General features: G+C 34.0%; 1 protein-coding gene across 2 annotated transcripts in view; it reads left to right on the top strand.

The window, feature by feature from the left end:
* STYX (serine/threonine/tyrosine interacting protein) overlaps positions 1-16,821 on the top strand; it is a 38,022-nt gene that overhangs the window by 8,760 nt on the left and 12,441 nt on the right. The window contains exons 2-9 of one of the 2 annotated variants that reach the window (XM_060096205.1): positions 2,244-2,276; positions 3,941-3,994; positions 8,142-8,239; positions 11,298-11,358; positions 11,763-11,799; positions 12,229-12,268; positions 12,361-12,411; positions 14,531-14,603. In XM_060096205.1, coding sequence (XP_059952188.1) covers positions 2,244-2,276; positions 3,941-3,994; positions 8,142-8,239; positions 11,298-11,358; positions 11,763-11,799; positions 12,229-12,268; positions 12,361-12,411; positions 14,531-14,603 — 447 coding nt within the window. The remainder of the gene's footprint in view (positions 1-2,243; positions 2,277-3,940; positions 3,995-8,141; positions 8,240-11,297; positions 11,359-11,762; positions 11,800-12,228; positions 12,269-12,360; positions 12,412-14,530; positions 14,604-16,821) is intronic. The other variant, XM_060096206.1, reaches the window with a different exon arrangement.

The raw sequence follows: 16,821 nt of genomic DNA, 5'->3' as shown, positions 1-16,821 counted from the left end.
ATTCTAATGCCAAACCTTAGTGAAGACCAGATTGGTTAGGAAGACCCCACCCCACTACTACCACCACCACCACCTACTCAGAACCAAAGCTGGGAAAGGCAAGAGTACTCATTTTTATGGGGATGAAGTGAGGCCCCACTCCCTCCACTTTATCTTTCACTGAGGGTGTTGCCCTTTGGGGGTCCCAGCTTTTTGGTCATGATCTGACTTTGAGCAGGTCCTAGGCTTTGTCTCATGTGCTGTGCCATTTAAAATTAAGGCCATCATGAGGATGGGGAACAACTAGAACTCCCATACATTCCTGGTGGGAGTGTAAATTGCTCTTCTAAAACTTTTGACAGTGTCTAGTAAAGCCAAATATAGGCCTACTCTGTGATTTAGTCATTCCATTGCCACTTATATATCCAAGAGCAATAAATGCATATGTCCACCAAAGAGCATATAAAAGAGTTTTCATTGCACCTTTATTCATAATTGCCAAAACCTGGAAGCTACTTAAATCTCCACCAACAGGAGAATGAGTAAATTGTAGAATATTTATACAATAGTATACTGCACAGCAGTGAAAAGGAACAAACTACTGGCATACACAACAACATGGATGAATCTCACGGACATTAGGTTGAGTGAGATAAACCAGACATAAAATAGTACTGCTGTATGATTCTATTTACATGAAGTTCCAGAACAGACAAAACTAAAATCTGTAGTGATGGAAGTCAGTGGAGATACTGACTGAGAAGAAGAATGAGGGAACTTTCTGGGATGATGGAAATCTTCATCTGAGTGGTGATCATATGGGTATGTATGTTTGTAAAAATTGATTGAGCTCTACATTCAGATTTGGGCATTTTAGCACCTCATTATAAGTTCTTTTATACCTACATTTTAAAAGAACAGAAAGAAATATAAGGCCATGAAAAGACTAGCAGATCTTCTCAGTATGCTCCGTTTCAGTGCTTACTACCCTTGCTGGTTTTGTGCTTTCTTGTGTTTATGAGTGTGTGTCTCTCTGGGGATTTCCCTCACTTCTTAGTTCAGCTATGCATTTAAAGATACTTTTAAAAATATTTTTTAACAGTCATTTCATAGATGGTTTCTCAGGGTTTATAGTCCACTTCTACTACATTGCTGAGACCAGTTTTCAAGATTAAAAACGAAAAATGTATTTTGTTTCTCTATTTTTAAAAAAAATGCTGACTGTCTTTGTAGGAGTACTATTCTCTCTTTCCATTACAGAGATACAACACTTCTACCTTATATGTTAAAAATACTTTTCTGACTTGAGGAATCAGGATGGAGGGTAAAGGGAATTCCTTATACTATTTTTTCAACTTTTCTGTAATTCTAAAATTATTTCAAAATAAAAAGTTTTTTTTTTTTTTTACTTTTTGCAGTTTTAACTTTAGAAACCTAATTACTGTTTATAATTCTGAGTTTTAAGCAACCAAGCTAGAAACTTTTGGAATATAGTCCATTTACAAATGAGGACTACCTGTACTATATTTGATTCTTCATTTCAATTCACTGTAATTGCTTTTTTCTTTTTCTTTTAAAATATTTTCTGTCTTTTGCCATTTTGCATTGGCATTTTGCATTATTTTCCAACTTCTTTATCGTGGTCTGCATTCCAAGAATGAACTCTGTACTTCGGTGAAGTGTATCTGTAAAGGAACTTGAACTAGACAGAATCTTAAGCCCAAGTGAGATATGGGAAAGGCTGTTGGATGAGCATCTGGCAGTTTAGATCAGGAATGGCAAATAAATACTTATCACATTCTGTTCTTCTTTCATCATTGCAGACATCGCTCAATGACCACAGCACTCTTTCCTTCCTTGAGTCTTTCTCCACACAGGGATTTAGCTATCTACTGCCAGTTGATTAGAGTTGGCACGAATGACAAAAAGTCTATTTGACATCTCTGATTTAGAGGATCATTTTTGAGAGAAACTTCTGGAATACCTATCCTTATAATTATTGAACTATTCCGTCCATTATAAAGTAACATAATCATAATTTTGGAAGCCCAGTTATTTAAAGAATTACCTTAATCATTGTTTCCTGTCACTTAGTTTTAGGTGTTTGTGAAGCCAATTGAATCTGCTATTTTTATAGAACATTCTATAAGTATAATGTATTTTTTAAAAATCCATACACTTGTATATCACATCTTTAACCTTTAATTGGGTGACATTTTTCATAATGTTATTTACTTTTCTTATGTTTTCCTTCCATTTTTAAGGAGTGGACCTACCCTATGAGACGAGAGATGCAGGTATGACAACCTTCTCATTTATTCCAGCCAGCCTGTGTTACTGTTACTATCATTGTTAAATAATTTAACCTCATTTCACAAAGGATTTGAGTCCTGTTGACTCATGATCTGTAGGTTCATCACTGAGTATTTTAAATATTAACATATTTAAAGTTAATCGTGGCTCTTAAAAAGATGGGAGATGAAATTTCTTTCTTAGATTAGAACCATGGACATAGTAATATATGTTTGTGCTTAATGAGTCACTTTGTTTTTCTTCATCTGAAAAATTGGGTACAATATTTGTATTATTTCTGTAAGCAGTTTACTTTCTGTGTTTGTCTAGCTTAGATAAACTCAGGAGAGTTGACTGTAAAGCACATCACCCTTTTGACTAATTGCTCATCTTTGTGTCTGATTCCCAGTCAGCTTTCATAGTGAAGTTCTCCAGAAGATTGAGTTGAATACTCACAGTATGGAATGAATGAATTAGTGATAGCTAACCCACATAGCAGTACTTTTTTTGTTTTGCATTTCAACTTTGCTACTCCCAAGATCAAGCAATGTCTCCCCTTCTCAGGAATCCCTTGACTTCTAAAAATCTGTTTCCTTTCTCTCTGTGAAAATTCACTTTTAAAAAATATGTGATTACCCATGGGGCATTTTACTTGGGGCTATGGGGAATGCAAATATGAGTAAAATTTAGTTTCTGCCCACAAGAAGCTATTAGAAGAAGTCACACCTATACACAAATAATTCTGATGTCCCATAGAACCGAACTACAAAATTATATTAGTGTATAGAGTATGATATATACTCTATATACTAAAAACTTTTTATATTGAATTCACATAGAATTCACACTGAAAGCTTTCTATATTGAATTCACATAGAATAAATTTTAATTCACCATTCAGAAGTTATTTATTTAAATTGCTGAAGCTCTGTCAATAGTCTTTTTTTTTTTTTTTTTTTTTGCTGTATGCGGGCCTCTCACTGTTGTGGCCTCCCCCGTTGCGGAGCACAGGCTCCGGACGCGCAGGCTCCGGACGCGCAGGCTCAGCGGCCATGGCTCACGGGCCCAGCCGCTCCGCGGCATATGGGATCCTCCCAGACCGGGGCACGAACCCGTATCCCCTGCATCGGCAGGCGGACTCTCAACCACTTGCGCCACCAGGGAGGCCCTGTCAATAGTCTTTTTTTTAAGCTTTGCAATAATACTTTACACAGGTAAAAGTTGTCATTGTTTTATCCTGTACTACTTTTGATTTGACTGAATAAGGTTTTGTGTAATTCCAAAGGGATGATTTTCTTTATACCTATTTTATTTCTGAACTATAGCAGAGAACAGAAGTAAAATTAGGGGTGTTTTAGTAATCTAAAAGACAACAATACAATATAGTAATTCTACTCAAACTGCATATAAAAAGCACTGTGGAAGTTCAAATATCTGACTTTTCAGAACTACATTTCAACTTTAAATGTGTCATTTGATTATATAAAGCACATCTGCATTTCTCTTCCCAATCATTTGCTCAGTGTGGCTAGAAAATACTCCCTAAATAACAAGCTTTTTATCAAATTATTATAACAGCTATGAAAACACTCAGCTAATCCACTTATATGGTACATATTTTGTATAGATTTAAATTGCTGATGGTAAATAGCTCAATTTTTTTTCCTAGGAAATTTTGCCTGGATTGTTTTTAGGCCCATATTCTTCTGCCATGAAAAGCAAGGTAAGAACTTTAGATTCATCAAGAGACCTTATTAACCAACTGTTTAGAGTAAATTTTTTTAGTAGAAAGAGTTTTATTTGAGGAAGGGTGCACCGATATTGCATATTAACAGTAGTTGTCACTCTGGAGCACCTACTTCTTTCCAAATTTTACTGGACCAGTGATTCTCATGTTTAACCACAAATCACAAATGAGTTTTTGTATTTTTTTCCTCATGAAATCCATATATTTAAAAGACTTACCGAAAACTGACCTTTAATAATTTATTTACCCTCTAAGATACTAGACATCTGTAATTGCTAATCATAGTTTCTGAAAAATATGAGATACAATTAAATCCCAAAATAAGGTTATTTAACATTTTAGTTAAAGGGTAAGAGAGTGTGCATGCACGAGTGTATACAAATGCACTCATACACACCCACATATTTTAATTGAAGTGACTCAAATCTTACTTCTCTTCTTCCAGACTTTAGAGGTCTGGATGTTCCAGGTTGTAAAGTATTGTACTATATATCTAGATGTCCTATATAGTTAAACTGAAATGTATTTCTTCAGTTACACAGTAAAAAGGGTAGATCTCATTCAAATATATGTAACAGTGTTATTGTCACTTCTAGAGGATTCAGCCCTATGAATTATAACAGTGCTAATTCTCTTTGAATTATAATGTGAAACATTGTATGATACTTACCTGCAGTAGGTTTTATAAAAACTTTAGAATTTAAAGCTTTTATGAAATAATTTGATGTATTTATGAATTTTAGGTGATTGGGAGTTTTTAAAAGTTAATATCATTCCTTTTGGTACTGGAAGGCTTTTTGACTGTTGAGGACTATCTAAGAGTAACCCTAGTCATTTTGATGGCCTACAGCTAAGCTGGAAAGGTGGGATGTTGATTAAAAAATATCTATGTAAATAAATACTAAGGAAAGAATATGGTAGATAACTATAGAATTAACTGTGACTTACTTTGTAAAAACGAAGTTCTGCCCAAATAATGTAATATTCACAAATACTGGCTTTCAGGATGATTTTAGACTATTTGCTTTTTGTATTCTCACTGCACTTTATAAATATACCTGTTATACTCTTTCTCACATTAATTTATAAGTGTTTGTTTATAGATATATCGTCTCAAAATCTCTCCCCCCTAATTTCACCATAAGTCGCATTGGACTGAAGAAAAGCTTCTATGGCAAAATTTGATTATTTCGCACCATGAGTCATTATAGTACAGCCCATATTTCTTTTCGTTTCATCATCCAAAAAAATAACAAAAGAATAACAGAGATAAAGAAACCTTAGGGAATAAACTCCTGTTCTAATAAACTCACTTAGTTTAGCCTATCTTTTATTACATTCAAATACAGTTTTAATAAAAGGGACATATTTAGGCTCTTTGTAAGTAGTGAACCATTTCTTTTTCTAAAATTTTTCTGTTGTTTGTAGGTATGAGATAAGGTCATAATTTGCTTTGTATAAATGAAAGTCTGTTGAAAAGTAAAAACTATTTTGTGTGCTATTACTTTTGGGTTCTATCTTAAGGTTTGTTTTTCACTTAGTAATCTAATGTGCCTTCCAGGCTTGTTAAAACATGTTTTTATCCCTAATTTTATATATGTCTTCTTGTAGTTTCCCACATTAATAGAGTAGATATGAAAACGTCACATATCATAGATCAATCATAAACAAAGGAATGAATATTGAATTTACTTTGGAGTTTCCGTAAATGTGAATATGGAACAATTGATTTTTTTTTAAGATTTTTTTTTGATGTGGCCCATTTTTTTTTAAGTTTTTATTGAATTTGTTACAGTATTGTTTCTTGTTTTATGTTTTTTGGCTTTTTGGCCACGAGGCATGTGGGATCTTAGCTCCCCGACCAGGGATCGAACCTGCACCCCCTGCATCGGAAGGTGAACTCTTAACCATTGGACCACCAGGGAAGTCCTCATTGATTCATTGTTAATCCTACCAAATGCTTACCTCCTTTCCCCTGTCTCAGGATATACTCAGAAAATACAAAGATAATTTAACTCTAATCTATGCCAGACATAGGAAACCTAGCTGCAAAAATTAACATTGAAAAACCACATTTTCTTAGCTTAGGCTGCTGTAATAAATACCATAGACTGGATGGCTTCAAAAACCGACATTTTTTTCTCACAGTTCTGGAGGCTGGGAAGTTTGAGATGAGAGTGCCAGCATGGTTAGGTTCTGGTGAGGGCCCTCTTCATAGTTTGCTGCCTTCTTGCTGTATCCTCACATGGCAGAGAGACGAAGCTCTGATGTCTTTTCCTTTTCATATAAGGGCACTAATTCCATCATGGGTGCTCCACCCTCATGGCCTCATCTATATCTTAATTACCTCCCAAAGGTCCCACCAACTAATACTGTTACCTTGGAGGTTAGGGCTTCAACATAGGAATTTTAGGGAGACACAAACATTCAGTCTATAACAAATAGAAATTATTCTTTGACTTCTTTCATGAATTATTAGTATTGCTGTTCTGGACTGTTTATTACAGAAAGGGAATTAAATATATAGGATTATAAACTGAAAATAGAAAACTCAAGGTTCTTAATTCTGATTCTTCATGATTTGTTCATTCATTTCTTGAACATATAATTATTGAACAAGTTCTATGTTCCAGGCACTGTTTTATACATACTTAGCATGAATCAGTGAACAAAGTCCTTATTCTCATGGAATTTATATATTTTTTTTTTTTTTTTTTTTTTTTTTTTTTTTTTTTTGCGGTATGCGGGCCTCTCACTGTTGTGGCCTCCCCCGTCGCGGAGCACAGGCTCCGGACGCGCAGGCTCAGCGGCCATGGCTCACGGGCCCAGCCGCTCCGCGGCATATGGGATCCTCCCAGACCGGGGCACGAACCCTTATCCCCTGCATCGGCAGGCGGACTCTCAACCACTTGCGCCACCAGGGAGGCCCTGGAATTTATATTTTAACTATTAAAATAACATGTTAGGGGCTTCCCTGGTGGCGCAGTGGTTTCAAGTCCACCTGCCGATGCAGGGGACACGGGTTCGTGCCCCGGTCTGGGAAGATCCCACATGCCGCAGAGCGGCTGGGCCCGTGAGCCATGGCCACTGAGCCTGTGCATCCGGAGCCTGTTCTCCACAACGGGAGAGGCCACAACAGTGAGAGGCCCGCGTACCGCAAAAAGAAACACAAAACAACATGTCACTTGTAAATTTCACTGAAACCTATAGTCACTTGCAAATAAAAATTTATTTGATAGTTCTTAGAGTTGTCATGTTAAATTGTTTTAAATGTAGAGCCCCAAAGCACCACAGAATATAATATCCTTTGGAGTTGCCAGTTTTAACTTTAGGAAAATTTTTAAACCCTAAAAGGTTAATTAGATTTTGTGAATTGTATAACTTAATTCTGGCTTATAGTAGAAAAAGTGTACTGGTAGAGGCAGGGAGTAGTCTAGAGATCAGTGATGTTGAACAACTGTTTATGTCATAGTAGTCCTCTCTAAAAAATAAAAATTGTAGTCAATATATGTAACTGCCATTTACTGAAAACCCTTGCTGTGTGTCCCAGGCAGTATGCCAAACATATTTTCTTATATAATTCTCACAACCACTCAAGTGAATAGGTAGGGTTTTCCTTATTTTCATGTGAGAAAATTGAGCCACAGTGCTCAGGTCATTAGCAGAGCTGGTATCTAGAGCTTGGGCTCTCATGACTCCAAAGCCCATGCCTTTAACCACTATATAGTATTATAAATAAATAATAAATAGTATATAAATGTAAATAATAAATAATAAGGCATATTACACATGATACAAAGGTCAAAGTGTACAATAAGGTATATAATGGAGGTATAGTATTATTTCCCAAATAAATTATCTTTAAGGTCATATCAAGCTCTAAAATTATATATATAAAATAATCCTGTTAGCCTTTTGAGGACATGTGGTGTATTAACCTTGAATCATTGAAATATTTTGATCACTTCAGGTATGTTATTATGAAATTAGCTTTGATCCCCTGTACTTAAAGCTCAGATGTGGCTACATTAGTTCTAAAGTTGAGTCCTGTGTATTTTCAATATCTGTTTTACAATAAGATGATGTTTTGTATTTTAAACTATTTCTCTCCCTTTTTTTATAGCTACCTATACTACAGAAACATGGAATAACTCATATAATATGTATAAGACAAAATATTGAAGCAAACTTCATTAAACCCAACTTTCAACAATTATTTAGGTAAGAATTGTTGCTATAATTTATAAAAACGTTAAGGGTAGCAAACATGTAATGTTTTTATTTCAAGTTGATTTTATTATATCAGATTTTTCTCCTGTATATATATGTTTTATAAAGATGGGTCATACAGTACATCATTTAAAGAATAAACTTCCTTTAAAATATTTTTAAAAAGTAATTCATGCACAGAATGTGGAATTCTAAATGTTCAAAAACATGTATACTGAAAAGTAGGTTTCCCTATTCCTGTCCCCTAGATACTCAATTCTCCTCCCTGCAGGTATCCGTTGTTTTTGAGTATGTTTCCAGAGGTATGTTACATATATAAACATATTCTTACAGATCAAGTTAGCCTTTTTTAAAAATTATGTATTTTAGAGATGGCTTCATATTATTTCTTAGCTGCATTCTTCTTCTTCCCCCCCGCACACTGCAAAGCTTGCGGGATCTCAGTTCCCCGACCAGTGAGAGCCCAGAATCCTAACCACAAGGCTACCAGGGAACTCCCGCATTATTCTTTTTAAGTTGCACAGTAATCCATTGTATTACTGTTCTAAAATTTATTCAACTCATCTCCTCTTTTTGGACATTCAGATTGTTTCCAGGCTTTTGCTAATGTAGTGAGTATCCCTGTATATATCATTTAATTCATATGTGAATACATCAATAGGATAAATTTGTAGAGGTGGAATTGCTGGATTAAAGAATGTGAGCATTTAAGTGTTAATAGATGTTACAAATTGCCCTCCAGTGAGTTGTATCAGTTTACATTCCCACTGTGAAGTAAATGAGAGGTACTCTTTCCTTGGTATCTCTCTACGACAAAATTATGAAACATTTTTAATTTTTCCCAATCTCAAGGTGTCTTGTGTAGTTTTAATTTGCCTTTCTCATTTATCTTAAAATGATGAGGTTGAGCATCTGATGGTTTTTAATGTTCTTTGTTTTAGCTTCATTTAAAAAAATAAAGCATATATTACACATGATACAAAGGCCAAAGGGTCAAAAAGGTACATAAGGAAAATGTCTCTTTCCTCCCCTAAACCCAACTACCTAGTCTATCTCTAGCTAGGAGGCAACTACTATTAACTCTTTTTTTGATATCATTCTAGAAATATTTGTATAAAAGCATATATGTTAAAACTGTTTTAATGTTCTGCTTTATTGTTTGTAAAAATGAAAGCAACCTGAATGTCCATCAGTATAAGAGACTATAAAATATATTGTGTGAATACACAATAGAATACTGTAACCATGAAAAAGAATGAAGTATTTCTTTTTTTTTTTTTTCTTTTTGTGGTATGCGGGCCTCTCACTGTTGTGGCCTCCCCCGTTGCGGAGCACAGGCTCCGGATGCACAGGCTCCGGATGTGCAGGCTCCGGATGCGCAGGCCCAGCGGCCACGGCTCACGGGCCCAGCCGCTCCGCGGCATATGGGATCCTCCCAGACCGGGGCACGAACCCGTATCCCCTGCATCGGCAGGCGGACTCTCAACCACTGCGCCACCAGGGAGGCCCTGAATGAAGTATTTCTATGTGTGCTGATATGGACTAATCTTCAAGATTTATTAAATGAAAACAGCAAGGTGCAGAGCCATGTGTTTAAAAATATATGCAGTACATTAGGCATATATTCTTGTATATGCATAGAAAATTTCTAGACTGACAGACTAGAAACTTGATAGTAGTTACTTCTGAGAAGGGAAATTTAGGGTCTGGGATGGTAGAGAGACCTAGGTTTCATTGCAGATGTCTTTATACTGTTAGAATTTTTTACTGTGTGTACACATTTTTCAGTTAATAAAAACTAATTTTAAAAAGGGAATATCTGTAATCTAAAATAAACTAGATCGATTTTTTTCTAATTGCAGAAGAAATACTTGTTCTTTATAGATATGTTGGAAAATACAGAATGACACCAAGAAAAATATTTAAAAAGTCATCCATAAATCCACAACCCAGAGGAACATAACTTTAACATTTTGGTATATTTCCTTCTAAACTTTTTCTACTGTATATGTGTATTATGTATACACACATATAGACTTGTGTGTATTAAAGAAAATGAAAATGTTATATTTTAAAATGCCATACTATATAGCTTTCTAATTTGTATAGAATTTTTGTTTTTAGTGCCAAAATGTCCTGGATACAGCTTCTGTGTGATAAGCCCTGAATTTATTGAAGTTTCTGCCACCAAAATGATCATTAAAGCAATATTGACTTTAAATTTTATAACTTAATTACTTAACTAAGTTGTGTTAATAAACAGGTGGTGTTGGATAGGTTAGAAATGGAAGTTTTTATTTTTGGCCGTACCACGCGGCTTGCGGGATCTTAGTTTCCTGACCAGGGTTCGAACCTAGGGCCCCAGCAGTGAACGCACCGAGTCCTAACCACTGAACCGCCAGGGAATTTCCAGAAATAGAAGTTTTTCACAAAATAAGGCTAGTATATTAAAATGACTTATTTTAAATGTTTTTGAAGGTGTAAAATTCCAGGACAGGTGGTCTTTTGTTGCTTGTTGTTCTACTGAAGTTTAGTTCAAACAATGAATGTTTGACTCACGTCTCTGTCAGACTGCTGCTTTCTATTTTGGTTAGTTTCTTCTCTCTCAGACTTTGGGCTTCCTCTGAATGGTCCTCTCTAGGGTTGTGAGGAAAGGTGGCAGGACCATCCAGAGAAAAATCTTTTAGTCCTAGGGAAGTTGGTAGAAATAGAAGAATAACAGTAAGGAAAACAGGCAATTTTTGTCTTTATTTTCCAGGTCCACTGTGATCTAGAGGAAAGTTTCTTCCTACTTGTGATTTTTCTATTTTAAGCAGATAGATTTTTTTTTTATAATAAGATATCAGAGAAATGTTAATGTGTTATTTAAGGCTTTAAATGCTATCTGTGCCTTCAAGCAGTATAAAATCTATGGCTCGGTTCTTGGGAATATGATATTTTGAAAGTTGTTTTGCATTATTTTCATGGTTGCCAAGAAATTTTCATATTTTTTATATATGAAGAGAGTTTTATCTGAAAATGTGCTTATCACAAAATATTCTATTTTCAGATATTTAGTCTTGGATATTGCAGATAATCCAGTTGAAAATATAATACGTTTTTTCCCCATGGTAGGTATCAATATTTTAATATCATTTTAAATTTATGATTTGACCTCTTAATTGTGGTTCTAAAACTTAATGCAACATGATTTTCTCCTATACTACTTTTACTTTATGTCTGAAAATTGTGGGATTATATTTTTTAAAAATTTATTATTTTTAAAACCTTTTTATGATCTCCAAATATTTGAGAAATCACACTTCGAATTTCTTAAATTCAAACTAATATTTAAACTTGTAATAGTTGTATTTGTAGCATTTTGGAGATTTTTGACATAAGGTAATTTTTATTCATATAAATAATCAGGAAATTACTTTCAGTATATTTTGTTTCACTGTATGTATGTATGTATGTATTTTATGCTTATGTTACTCCACACGTTTTATTATAACACATTGTCTTTTGCCTTCAGACTAAAGAATTTATTGATGGGAGCTTACAAAGTGGAGGTAAATAATATTCCTTTACTTTGCATACATTTATTTTTAGGAGATTATTTATGATAGTTAATTTTTTAGTTAGTATTTGTCTTAATTACAACTTTCATATTCTGCATTTATGTATAACAGACTTCCCAAATTTGTATTTTCCCAACTTCTTGTTTCATTTGGATAGGCTTTCTTAAATATCTCTTATGAACTATTTTTCATGTTCTGGGTCAGCTTTAAATCTCTTTAACCTAAAAGTCTACTGTAATCTCCACACAGTTAATATAAATAAATTCAAGGATTTTAAATTTAATAAGTATCCAAGTTGTATATATAAAATACATAAAATGCTTAAGAAAAGATTTATTGTAGTATGATACATAGTTTCAGTATATTTTAGCTGCTGAATCAGGTATCTTTCTATCAGACTAACTATTTCTTGTTTTTCAGGAAAAGTTCTTGTCCATGGGAATGCAGGGATCTCCAGGAGGTATGAAGTTAGAGATAATCTTTCTTTCTCTTGCATTTAATTAATGAGTTGTGTTTTCTGTTTTTTTCTAAAAATGTTTTCCCCCTCTTCAGTGCTGCCTTTGTTATTGCATACGTTATGGAAACATTTGGAATGAAGTACAGGTAAGAAAGTACTCTGAAACCTAGCCACAATTTAGATCCTCATTAAAATAAAGCTTAATGGAGATGGTTTAGGAGCTTTAAGTTAATAATCTCCTGATTTTGTCATCTAGTCATGTTTGATTAGGCAGGCCCTTTTATCCTGTGGTTAAGTCTCTTAATCCTTGTAGCTTGTCTACCTTGTATAGATCCACTTAGGTTAATGTTTGTTACGTTATGGAGCTAGTGCTAACTCTTGTTATTTTAAAAACCAAAGATAATTATAGTTGGAATAACCCATGGAAGACTGCTTGCTTACTACTAGGGAATTGGTTAATCTGAGTTTAAAAACTCTTAGACAAAGACGTAATTGCTTGCTTTGTTTGAAAGATTAATTTATTATGTTTTCCTTTAACAGTAGTTGGATGAAAAATCACCTAAGAATTGTTTTAGTGTCTATTCACAACTCATTGTTTGTCTTATCCAAAATCATCTTTTCCAAGCATATTGCATAGACAAAAAGAGAGAGAGAGACAGGCTGATGAACTTTTCACCCTAAAACAAACCAGAAAAGCTGGCCAGTGTACAGTATTTTCTTTCTTAGTGTGTCTTGTACAAGTTAGAAATCTGTTGTAATCATTGATCCCTCCTTCTCTTTCACTCCTCATGTCCCAAACTGATCCTTTACCAAATCCTGTCTGTTTTTGTCCTAAAATATTCCTTGAATCTGGCTCTTCCTCTTTATCATTATTTAATCTCCCTAATCCAAGCTCTAGTCATGTTTTCTTTGGACTCTTCCAGTAGTCACCTTCTTAGTGGTCTCATGTTTTCTTTCCTTCTCTAGTCTGTTCTGTTCTCCACACCACAGTGAGAATGATTTTCTTAAAAGATAAATCTGATCATATGTTACCTTACCCTAAAAAGCTTTCAAAGGTTTCTGATCCTTAATAATTCTTAACATGGCCAATGAAACTTCACATGGCATGCCCCTATCAATCTCTCCATTCTAATGCTATGTTCCCCATTAACCCTCTCCATTTGAGCTATGTTCAGCATTGGATCCACATGCCTCACATATAGTAGACATTCAGATGCTTTCTTTTTTTTTCCCCAAGTTATCTTTAATTAATTAATTAATTTATTTATTTATTTATTTATTTATTTTTGGCTGCGTTGGGTCTTCTTTGCTGCACGTGGGCTTTCTAGTTGCGGCGAGCGGGGGCTACTCTTTGTTGCAGTGCGTGGGCTTCTCATTGCGGTGGCTTCTCTTGTTGCGGAGCACAGACTCTAGGTGCGCGGGCTTCAGTAGTTGTGGCTTGCGGGCTCTAGAGTGCAGGCTCAGTAGTTGTGGTGCATGGACTTAGTTGCTCCACAGCATGTGGGATCTTCCCGGACCAGGGATGGAATCCGTGTCCCCTGCATTGGCAGGCAGATTCTTAACCACTGTGCCACGAGGGAAGTCCCAAATGCTTTAGTTTATTTGGTATTTTTTATCTTAAAATTATAATGGAAAAGTTTGTTTAAAAGTGTTAATTCTTAAATATTATTTGAATACAAATGCTTTTATTTAACTGAAAATGATTAATGCCTGGTAGATTTTGTTTTATATATTCTCTTTATTATTTGGTGATGTGTCAATAATAATATTAATAGTGAAAATAACTTCCATTTATTGGGTTTCTGCCATGTGCCAGATACTATTCTAGGCACTTTTATCTCAACAACACACGGAAGTCCCTATACTTCTCATTTATTAACCAGTAATAATATCTGAGCATGTACTGTGTGACAGATGCTGTACACGATGTGTTATACTTATTATCTTCCATCTTTACAGTAGTGCTCCAAGATAGGAATTATTATAATGCCTAATTTACAGATGAGAAAAACAAAGCTTAGAGAAGCTGAGAAGTGTCCCCTAGGACACACAGCTGGGAAGCAAATGAATTGTGATACTTAGTCTGACCATGCTTTCGGTTTTTCCACTACAATTCACTACCTCTCTGTAGTACAAGCTGTATGATTATGATTTTCTATTTTAGATAAATTGTTAGGTAAGTTCCTATTTTAGATAAATTCTGGAAAAATTGAGATTAATTCATGAAATAATATTATCGCCTTAGTTTTCTTTTTTTGTTTTCAGAGATGCATTTGCTTACGTTCAAGAAAGAAGATTTTGTATTAATCCTAATGCTGGATTTGTCCATCAGCTTCAGGTAACTTCTCTCTTCTTCCTCTTTAAGGCAGTCAGAAAGTAGGATAATTAAAATCTTATGTTCGTGTAATTTAGTTGTAGTATTTACTTTGTAAATACTTAAAAATTGCCATAACCTGATTAATTTGATTCTTTGTTCAAGTTTACATCTGTATTTAAAATTATCAATATTTTCTTAAAAGCTACCGTTAACAAGAAAAAAAGAGTTAAAGGCACATTTTTCAACCTAAAGTAAAATAATTGATGTTAGAAATGTCTTCAATTACTTCTTTATTTTAATCACACATACAGAGCATAAGAGAGTTTTGATTCTAAACGTATTACGTACAGCAGCTTTTTCTGTTTTATATGCTTTATCTTTTCCATATTCTTTCACATTTTGATGATGCCTAGAAGATGCACTAAAAAGACAGTAAAGTAAACCTGTGAATTTATCTGATTAATTTATTTAATTTTTTTCCAAGAAGGAAAATCATAGGTTGAAGAATGTGCTCTGGCTGATTCCATCCAGTTATGCAGGAATAAATCTCACATTGAGACATCAAGAGCACTACAAAATGGGTTGTCTCAGTTACCAAACTTTAAATTTTACTTCATTTTTATTTTTAATTCACTTTTAGTTTTTACTTCATTTAAAAGAGAAAAAAATACGGTTAAAAAAATAAAAATTCAATAATGCCTAAGAAGAATACTTGAAAAGTAAGTCTTCTTAATAGTATATCTTGAAGATCATATATAGCTCTACCTGCATAATATTTTAATGTGTATATGTACATAGACGTATGTATGTATCGCAGTTTTACATGGTCAGTTGCTTATACGTGGACCTTTAGATTGTTTCCAGCCTTTCATGATTTTAAACAACATTGGAAAGAATATCCTGGTAGGTACATCTTTGTTTACATGTGTGAATGAACCTGTATGATAATTGATCAGAGTAGAATTGCTGGGTCAGAAGACATTTGAAATTTGATGTTGCCAAATTGCCTCTAAAAAGGCTTCAGGAAACAAGGGGTACTTGTTTACCCATACCTAATCAATACCAATAGTGAAAGTGTTGTATGAAACTTCTTGATCATTGTTATCATGTTGGTAAAAGTGGCAACTCCTTATGATTTGCCTATTTTTCTATCAGGTTGTTGGTCTTTTTCTCATTGGCTTGTAAGGACTCTGTATATTAAGAAAATCTGTCTTTATCCAACTGATTTGAAATGCCATTTTTATTATATACCAAATTCTGATCTATACTTGAGTCTGTTTCTGACCTCATATTTTGTTCCATTGATCTGCTTATTGCTGCACTTGTATCAAACAGTTTTAAATACTATAATATTATGTAAGTAATTTATATTACTTATATCAAGTAATTTAATCAAGATCCCCTCATTAACGTTTTTCTGGAATTTTCCTGTTATGTTCTTAACACTTATTTTTTGGTGTGAACTTTACTGGAAAGAGTCCTGTAGTTGTTTTTAATAACATTATCTCTACATTCACAGTTCAGAAGGAATTGATACCTTTACATTTTTCTCAGTATGTTCCTCTCTAAGAGTATGTTCCATTTATTCAAGTCAATTTCTATGTCTTTTAGTGTTTTAAAGTTTTCTTTATATAGAATATATGCACTTCTTATGAAATTTATTCCTATTTTCTTTTATTCCCATTGTAAATAAAATGTTTTTTTCCTCCAGTATGTTTTCTGATTGCTTACTTATATATAGGAAAGCTATTGATTTTTATTGTTTTCAGTTGGCAATCTTATTAAACTCTAAACAATTCTGAAAAGTTTTCTAGTTGATTGTCATAGATTTTCATCTTCAAATCATAATAATTTTGCAACTTTTCTAATTTTTTTTTCTTTCTCATTGGATGGTCATTGTATCAGAAGCATGATAAGTAATAGTGGTATAGTACTTGTACTTTATTCTTGATTTCAATGTCAGTGCTTTTGTATTGCACTGTGTGTGTGTGTGTGTGTGTGTGTGTGTGTGTGTGTATTTGTGCCTATGTAAAGAGTTTTTACCAGGAATAGATGTTGATTTTTAGCTTAAAAAAATTTTTTTTATGGAATGACTGTAGTTTTACTCCTTTAAGCCATTAATATGGTGAGTTGAATTATTGGATCACATTATGCTAGATTTCTTAATTTTGAATCATCATTTTGGTTCACAAATGGATCTCACTTGGTTATGGTACACTATGTTTCATGAATGTGTTGC

This window comes from Mesoplodon densirostris, chromosome 4, assembly GCF_025265405.1.
Source record: "Mesoplodon densirostris isolate mMesDen1 chromosome 4, mMesDen1 primary haplotype, whole genome shotgun sequence".
NCBI classification, from domain to species: domain Eukaryota; kingdom Metazoa; phylum Chordata; class Mammalia; order Artiodactyla; family Ziphiidae; genus Mesoplodon; species Mesoplodon densirostris.
Note: the sequence above shows the minus strand (reverse complement) of the source record. Positions and strands in the feature narration are given on the sequence as shown.